The sequence below is a fragment of the Pholcus phalangioides genome, unplaced genomic scaffold, assembly GCF_987345545.1.
Source record: "Pholcus phalangioides strain wild (caught in Gottingen) unplaced genomic scaffold, Ppha-v1.0 ptg000009l_1, whole genome shotgun sequence".
NCBI classification, from domain to species: domain Eukaryota; kingdom Metazoa; phylum Arthropoda; class Arachnida; order Araneae; family Pholcidae; genus Pholcus; species Pholcus phalangioides.
The window spans coordinates 36,192,778-36,202,604 of NW_028301602.1; the positions used below are offsets into that span (position 1 = coordinate 36,192,778).

The following is a 9,827-nucleotide window of genomic DNA, read 5'->3' on the forward strand; positions in this document are numbered from 1 at the left end:
AAAATTCTACTACAGATAATAAATGAATGAGGAAGCCAATGTTTCATGATGTCACTTATTCAAGTAAAGTTCAAGGATGGCAATAAGTAAAAAAAAAAAGAAGCATAAGTTCGATTACATGAAATTTTTACTACAATATTGCAACCGATATATTCTGAGCTTAATTTCATCATCGGCAAATGAACCGTTTTTTTTCCAAGGCACCCGAATCTCAAATTTAAACAACATGCATTCGCTGAGATTAAACATCTTTGGTCGTAATCGTGACGGGTCCATACGAGTTCTCTCGTGTCGAGCCCAGTCTAGAACTTACCGAACACATTACTAGCGTCTATTGAACATATAAACATTTTTTGGAAATTCTAAGTGGAATTAAAAATAGCCTCAAAAATCTAGTAAAAGTTATTATTCTCAGAGAAACACATGACATAAACGTATATTGATAATTCTGTATTATGAATGGTTCAAACCGAATGATAAAAATCTTGACACGGTAACAATCGTCAAAACAATCACAATATTGTCTCAACACAAATAAGAGTCTGTATCTATATATACGCTATGCACATGGAAAAGAAAATATTGTCTTTAAAGCTTCCGAAAATCCTAGTGAATGGGAGAAAAAAAAAAGAACTGTTGAGAATGGGTGAAGAAATTGGGCATTGTGGTCACGTCATGACAACACATCCCTGGGAAGCCATTAAAAAAAATGCATAAATTACTTTCGCAGCAAAAGAAACCCTATATAGCACCCACATAATCAAGTCAAACACAATCGAATGCCTTTTCTATATATATTTTTGTCCTTTTTTCGGTTAAAAGTAAAACGGTTCGAAAGTTCGAAAGCTATTGAAATTACGTAATAACCAGTAGCATGTGAAATCACCTCAACACGAAACATAAAGATCAGAATACCGATGACTTGAGGGGTGACAGATCGTGTCAACCGCCATTACAGAAAGTGAAACCGAATAGAAAAGCCTTTGGTTTGGTGGTAGTGATGGTGGCAGTTGTTTAGTGAACTATTTATTATAAACCAAAACCGAATGATTTCTGTCTTCTTTTCTGTAGATGTTTCTTCTTTGTTTCACTTTCCTTTTCTTTTTCTTCGGCTTTCTCTCTCTCTCTCTCTTTTTTCTTTGGTCCGCAGACAGACAAGGAGCAGGACAATTGGCCTTTAGGGTAAGCGTCGCCCGAAGGTTCAGTGTCCTATATACCGGACCCAAACGTTTTCTTGCCCGCTTTCTCTCCAACTTCCCAAGTAGGTCAATCATCTTATTGGATAACCCTAGGTATAAAAGATGATTTCGTGCCGGCTTCGAAACCACTCGCTTTTTCCTCCTTTATAAAGGGCTCTGCCCCCCTCGTGTAACTATCATTTTTATAAAAGTGACTATTCGGGAGCGGACGACATTCCACTCTCTCTGCTCTTTGTGAGAAGAAAGTGAAATCTTGACAAAGCGCAAAAAGGTAGGTGTACTACATAAATACGAATTCGATGTATTATTGTGTCTTAAGTTCTCCTTCTTGCAGATCTTTTCCGATATCACCCTACCATGGATTACAATGGATACATTTCCTTTCGTTTTTGCCTAAACGTTTCTTTTTTTTGAATCGTTACGAACATGGATTATCTTGAAGAGTCGGAAATCACGACGGTAGGGTGATTTTTATCAACCGTAAAATCATGGTGGAATTACTTAAGTTATAATGATACTAATTTCTAAGATTATCCGGCCGACGATCGAGAATAAGGCAATTTGAACATTTTAATCAAAGTTTGAAATTGAAAATTGCATTTACATCTAATAAGAATCTAATGATTCACCCGATAATTTCGCAGTATTGGATGTACACATTTGGATTTAATCTGAAAAAAATTCTACTCTCTTATAATGGTGCGTTTATTACCCACTTTACTCTGAAAACCCCATTCTGTAATTATTGTTATGGTCTTCGTAATTTTTTTAAATTTTATATTTCCCCGAGAGATTTAAGTTAGATCAGTTTTTCAATTGTTATAATTCTGTGCTCAGATGTTATGTCACTTTTCCAAAAAAAAAAAGAGTTTTTTCGCATTCTGGAGTGTCGTCCGTTGATTTTTAGGTGGCAAAATGTTGGAATTCTCTTCCATTTTTAAAAAGAACAACGGAGGCAAATTACTCTAAAAGCCATAGAATCGCAAAATGTTATTTACAGTTTGCCATCTTGAAATTTTTGAAGAAAATTACTTGTAACATCTGAGCATGTCATCTAGTGTGCGATATATTTTCGTAGTTTACGTTACCTTTCTTATATCATCTGAAACGGAATCTTTGCCACGTTTGTATAAAAGAAGCGGATTTAAAAAGTGCATTTGCATGTACCAATTTGTTAGAAGTTTCGCTGGGGAATCAGGACGAATTGTATGTGGGGTTTAGTAGTAGTATATTTTTCGTGACTGTTTGTGAGTGAGAGTTAAAATATGAATCGTTTATTATTTTATCACATTTACATTGACATTAAAAAAAAGTGCGGTTTTCCCCAAAATACTTATCCGTGCATCAATTTTTTTTTTTTTTTTTTGATGAATTAATACAAAAAGTTCAAAATTTCACTCACAGATGACACTGTCACGGAAAACTCTACCTAACACATAAAATGCGACACAAACAATGTAAAAATTTATATGCGTTGCATAAAACTACCAAATTTCAATATGAGCACCCTTTCACGCATGTGAAGATTTTCGTGGATAGAACGCCACCTTTGAGATTAAAATTTTGAACTTTTTGGTAAATGCTTTGATAAGTATTTAGGTGAAAAAAAATCACCCTAAATTAGTCGATTTTTTATTATTTTTAAAATGTGTCAAGGAGTTTTCACCCATCCTGTATTAAAACTATTTTTGATTATTAAAGTTTGAATTTAAAAAAAAGCTACTCACAATAATTTTAGGAAAAAATAAATATATATGTTTATCTATCCAGATTTTCAAGATTTATTCGCAAGCTGAATGTAATAAACGATGAAAATTATAGAGCTCTGATAATTTGCTCTTGTATAATCCGCTTTTTTTTGTGTATGCTTACTAGTTTAATATTATATTCTATATATAAATACCATTTCACGGTATGGTTTAACGTTTAACAAATATGTCAAAAAATATTTAAACAATTTTTGAATTATAATTTGAAGCTTCGGCAAATGTTTCATGCTAATGGATCTTTATGCATGTCACGCAGTATTTTGTGAAACGAATTTAAGCGTCGATGAAAGAAACAAAAAAAAATGGAAAATTCGTCGTCATTTTTCCGAGGCGGTTACCCTTCATCGAGGTTAACTAACATTATTTTCTATGGGAATCAGTCCAAATAACCAATTATTGACGTTATAACCGAGTTTGACTATATATGAGTAATAGGTACGTATTCTCGTAACTCGAGGTACTATTGTATTCCGTAGTTGAGTGTGACTTTTTGGAAGAAAATATGAAGGGGGAACCATAGAAATTAAATTAACTTATGTTATATTTGGCTGTATAATATCTTTGAGGGAAACAAAAAATGAAAGAGGCGATAGAAATATAAAATTTTCAGAAATGTTAATTTTTATCATCTTATAATTAAGTCATTGGTTTTTACATTTATAATATAAATTTTCATCACCGCATTCAAAAATGAAATTTATTTCCGTCATTATTATTTGAATTCTTTTATTTGTATTAAATATATTTTCTGTAGAAAAATCAAAACCGTGTGTAGTTCTAAACATGAAATAAAATGATGAAATATTCAAACAAGAATCAAATCTGTTTTTATTGTTTAGAATGCAATTATGATTTCGAAATATAATGATTGCATACTGAAAAGAATGAAATGCAGCTATGATTAATTTATGATAAACGAAGATCATCCGATATCTGACTTCCGATATCATCCGTATTCACTCTGCCTGTATTAAAATAATTATTATAATCAATTCGAGAAATTTCTTTACAATGGTTATCGATATCAATTTCTATGGCCCAATAAAATTCAGAAAATTGAAGTGTTGCTTCTAGTTATTACAACATAGGTCCCATGAAAGATATGTTAACGTACAGTCAGACCTCGGTATAACGTCACCCCTGGAAACCGAATAAAAAGTACTTTATTAGCGGGTGCCTTATCCAGCAAGGAGTAATTCCAATTTGCTTATTACGTTGACAGGAACCTATAAAAATCGATGTGACAGGCCGGATGACGTTAAAAGGGAGGACGTTATATCGCGGCCATATTGCATTGTGTTCATTTCTGTCGAGCATTCATGTAGTGTGCAAGTGTTTTTCATCAATGTATTTCAGTTATATGATGCCGTGGTGCCTCCATAAGTTTTCCGAGACTTCTCTCTCTCTCTCTCTCTCTCTCTCTCGCATGGCTAAAATTGCTGGATAGAGGCATACAGCCATACTCGACTTAAATCAGGATCTGGGATTAGGGAAATAATCCGTGAGTTGAAATAACGCCAATTCACAGATTTGAGATTAAAAGGGGGGGGGGGTGCGGATAAGATGAAAACATTTTTGTCAAATATAACTAAAATCAATTTATTATTCGCCGAGATCACCAAACATTTAGGTTCATAATTCGAACGTTTATAAGTCGGGGAGTAGCCTGTTTTTCATAGAAAATATTTTGTCCCACAATTCCACATTAATTTGGCATCGTGTTAGTGTCGAATTACGGACACCACCATTGTATTTTTTTTAAATGATCATTACCGATATTATATTAATTTAAGCTCTCTTTTTTTCTTTTCAGTGTTTAACATGAGGACCTTATGCTTAGGAGCCATGCTCCTGATCTGCCTCCAAGCAGTATATTCTGATCCAGGAGGCTACGAAGAAAGCCACGACGAGTGGAAGGCAAGGCCCATCAAGTACATCATCAAAGAAAATCCCAAGCTGATCACGATACCACACCACGTCCCATGGCCGAAACCAGTACACATCCCGAAACCAGTGCCCGTCATCAAGCACGTCCCAGTGCCCAAACCTTACCCCGTACCTCATGTGGTGCCTGTCATCAAGCACATCCACAAGGAGGTACCGGTGCCTAAGGTAATTCCGATCCACAAAGAAGTCCCAGTACCGAAGCCGTATCCAGTACCCAAGGTCATCCGAGTCCCCAAACCGTACGTCGTGCCAGTTCATAAGGAAGTTCCAGTGCCCAAGCCCTATCCAGTCCACGTGCCGGTTCACATTCCAAAGCCCTACATCGTTCCAGTTCACAAACATGTTCCGATTCCAGTTCCAAAACCCGTTCATGTTCCCATTGAAGTCATCAAAGAAAAGTCCGTCATCATCAAGAAGCCCGTACCTGTTCTGTAAGTGCATTTTGTTTTATTCACCTACTCTTTTGACATTTTTACATCAACAAAATACGTTTTATTTCTAAAAAATAATACTGTAAACGTGCGTCAATTTCAACGTGATTAGCTTTCAAAGTTAGTCAATAAATAATGCCTAACATTGCAAAAACCTGATGGTTATACATTTAGACTTTTGGAAACATGGACAATACTAAGATAATAGATAATAACTCTGGTGGGACTGTAATGGACTTAGATATGCCACCTGACACAGGACAGTTCGATACGTATTTATTTCAAGTAAAGCGGTCTTGAGTCTTGAAAACCTAAAAAATTCCAACGAGAAATGTTTATTAGGCTCACATATACTGTACACTGTTTAATAATAGTTTAACAAAATAAGTATCAAATCTTTCTCGTTTGGCTTCTTTAACGCTATTTCGGCATCCTATAAAGTCAACATGAAGTGTCAAGGCAGAACAAATTAAGATTATTTGATTACTTAAGACACGGCAGAAGCTAACTTGACGACAAGAACTGATTTGTGCTAAGATATCACGCTGAGAAGCGATCCATAGAATTCTTTTCCGTTTTTTCTCCGAAACAAAATATACCATGTTTCTGTAGCAAGTTCAATCTAATTGTTAGAAACTGCGAGATACCCCAGAACTCTACCGAACAAATTTGAGGGTTGATAGTATGCCTACAGGAAAAGTGTGATTAATTACACAAAATCAACAATAAAATTCTGGAAAAAATTTATGTGAAGATGAATATATCCCGCATTATTAAATTCCATGATAATATCTACTAAGCAAAAAATTCATTTGCGGAACTCATTGCAACAATTGTTTGTTTCGATGTTTACCATCGCCCGTCTCCTTTTAGCGGTAGAGTCTTGGTACACCCTGTATATTATATCCATACTATTTTACTGTCAATGTTTCAACACGTATCAATTAATTTCGTATGACGTATATTCTTATGAGCTAAAATACAACCAGCATGTAGTTTATCTTTTTATTTTAGCATAAATTTTGGATTTTTTTACCCGTAATTCATTTATATTTTTTTTAAATGGTAAAATTAATTTTATTGATCATTATTAATATTGAATTTATGTGTGAAAAAATGTACTTATCAACTTTACTAAAATTCTTATTATTTGAAGACTCTTCGATAAAGGATTTATGTATTATTATTTCCCGCATCGGCCGGCATGCCGTAAAACTCGAGGTGCACCAGATTTTTGAATGGTAGGGTCTACTTTGCCGGTCATATCGCCATACGGCAATTTCAAACCAGTGAAGTCGGGTGGGAAATGAAGGCGCCATCTGTCTGTGGTCGTCGTAGGTTCGGTAGGTAAAGAACTCGTTTTCGATGTTCTTCGGCCGGATTCGAACCTGTGGACCTTGATGGTAACCTTCGTGGTGGAAAAAACGAGCATCTTACCACATACTTAACCACTCGGGCGCAATATTGGTTTCTGGTCTGTTCCCGACATGCTGAGAAAAGCGAGGTTTAACAAGGATCACAATATGCATTCAGCCAATTCAATATGCATTTTTACAATGAAGATATTTACGATTTTTTTTCCCAACATCTGCGAATGGAATTTCCCGTCATGATTGTCTCCCTCGATATTTCTCGGCATGCCGGGGAATGCGGTAATCAAATGTGACAAAACTTCTTAAAGAGTGTCTAATGCTTGAAAAAAATACCGCCAGTAGTTATAGTAGATACGCTCTAATGCATTAAAAAACGAGATAAGAATAGTGAGTGATATTAAATTGAAATTCGAAAAGAAATGTGCAATAACAATTGTCACAATCAGAGAACTCACTTGACAGGAGAGTGTGTTGATGAAGAAAAATATTTTTCAACATTTGATAATCCCTTCATTCAGGGTTACCATATTTGTTGAAAAAAAAATACGGGACTCGGAGATAATAAAGGATGAGATTGAAAAAAAAATACCGATAAAAATATGGGATATCGTCAACTATGTATCGCAAAAATGACTGCCAAGTTTCTAAAACTGGCAAAATATATGGTGACCATTAAAAAAACATTGCTAACCAGAATTGAAAAGACAAACTATATGTAAATCGAAACCTACCACAGCAAAAAAAAAAACAAAACAATGGGACAAATTGCAATGAATTGGAATGTACGGTATTTCATACATATGAGGAATATTTATGAGAGTGGATAGAAAGTTATTCAAATTTTCCGATCTATATCTACAAGTATAATTACAGATAGAGAATTCAAGTAAATTTCGCGGAAAAATAAGGATAATTTTTTCTTCTAGATCAAAGTTAGCAGGGATGCAACTAGATGCTTAGTCAGCTGGGGCAAGCACTCTTTTTGGCACACACCCCCCGCCCCCCTGTAATGTTAAAGGAGAGGTTAAGGGGTAAAATTCGCCTCCCCCTCTGGTCCGGCGCACGGGGCACTAGACCCGCCTACTCCCCCTTAGTTACGGCCCTGAAAGTTAGCTCAAATGGCATGAAGCTTAATGACATTAATCAAATAATAGGATGAAGCTTAATGGTATCAATCATATAATAGGATGAAACTCTCAAAGTAATCAATCCAATAAGAGAATGAAACTCTCAAAGTAATCAATCCAATAAGAGAATGAAACTCTCAAAGTAATCAATCCAATAAGAGAATGAAACTCTCAAAGTAATCAATCTAATAAGAGGATGAAGCTCCAAGTTATCAATAAATAGGATGAAGCTCCAAGTTATCAATAAATAGGATGAAGATCCACGTTATCAATCAAATAGAATGAAGCTTAAAGTTGTCAATCAAATAGGATGAAGCTCAAAATTATCAATCAAATAGGATGAAACTCAGTGCTATCAATCAAAGAGGATGAAACTCAGTGTTATCAATCAAATAGGATGAAACTCAGTGTTATCAATCAAATAGGATGAAACTCAGTGTTATCAATCAAATCCTATGACTTTAAAAGGTGATTTATAATATGATTAAATTCTCTGTATGTGGTATTCATAATCCCCCCTGAAAAGAGTGAGAATATACTTTGATACGTCACATCACGCGTCATCGCATGATTCTATACTTTATAGTCAAAGAACCAGTTGAGAACCAGTTTAGGAAACGCGTAATCAATCTCTCCCGTTCAGCGTCTTTAGCGCTATTTTGGAATCCTTTAGAATTCGCTTATAGCGATAGTGAAGACAAAATAGTTTTACGTCAGAACAGAACACTAGCACCTCCCCACAACACAAATTAGACCCTCATTCCATAGCGCGCTACAATATCCATTCTGGTATATGCAGGGCTCTAATTTAAGTTCTAAAACAAGGGAATTATTTTTCTCCCTATTTATTGTATTGCATTAAGTGTATTTCTTGCTTTGAAAAATATACTTTACTAAAAAATACACATTTTCTTTTCTTTTTTACCAACAGGATCGAGGAGAAGAAATACCATCATCATCACGGCTGGGATAAGAAATAGTTTTCCATTGGTAGTTGACTAAAACGGTGATATCATGAAGATGCGGAGGGTAAAAAAAAAATGCGAAAAGATGGCACCGAAGCATCTCATATCGTCTATTTTTTTTTACGGACCCTTCGGCTTTGACTGGATAGAAAAGAAAGAAAAAAAATTGTTCATCTTTATTATCATCAGGAAAAAAAAAACATCCGACCGTGGCGACATCTCTCGGTGAGATGCCCAAATGATCCTCGGGGGTTTCTTCAATGGATACCATCGGCTTGTTTTTAATTTTTTTTTTTTTTTTTAATTGTCCCGTTGTTACACACGCAGCCGTAAAAAACATTTGAGACACTACAAATGGGGCTGCGTGTTTGTACTATAACTGTACAGTTGACCTCTTTTTTTTTACATTAAAGTCATTCCGCTTGTTTTCTTATTTATAAACTTCACTTCTGCTTCCTCATTATTCATGGTTGATTCATTATTATTATTTTTTGAACTAATTAGTTGCTTATCGATATCAGTCCATTTACCATTCGATTTTCATTTCTCCTTTAAAGAGATGGAAAGTTACGAGACAATACCCAATGCTGTTTCTCGTGCACATTCAAATAATCAAGTTTATGTTATTTTACTTCCAAAATAAAAATTATAAAAAATCTAAAATTAATCAATGAAATAATTCATTCAATCAAATCAGAGGTTCTTAACTTTTTTTCAGCCGCACCCCAAAATCAACAAAAAAGATCAGCTCGCGACCCACGGGATTGTTTGTTTTTCGAAATTAGTAAAATCAGTGACGCAATAAGTGCATGCATTTATAACAGGACCGTAAGTGGATTTGTACAACTTATCTAGGAAAGAAGCACCTGCGAATTAAGTTTAGGTCGTGACCAGTAGCTAAAAAATCCCTGGCTTTAAGTAGATTTGTGCTACCCATCCCGAAAGCCCCTGCGACCCAAGTTTAGGTCGCGATCCATAGGGTAAGAACCCCTGTATAAAAACGATCAATATCTACT

At 35.0% G+C, this 9,827-nt stretch overlaps 1 protein-coding gene across 1 annotated transcript; it reads left to right on the forward strand.

The window, feature by feature from the left end:
- Positions 1–1,136: 1,136 nt before the first annotated feature.
- LOC149082988 (uncharacterized) lies at positions 1,137–9,257 on the forward strand. Its single transcript, XM_089236035.1, has 3 exons — positions 1,137–1,470; positions 4,782–5,346; positions 8,778–9,257. The coding sequence occupies exons 2-3, from the start codon at positions 4,790–4,792 to the stop codon at positions 8,824–8,826; spliced, it is 606 nt and encodes a 201-aa protein (XP_089092161.1). The 5' UTR covers positions 1,137–1,470; positions 4,782–4,789; the 3' UTR covers positions 8,827–9,257.
- The last annotated feature ends 570 nt before the right edge of the window (positions 9,258–9,827 follow it).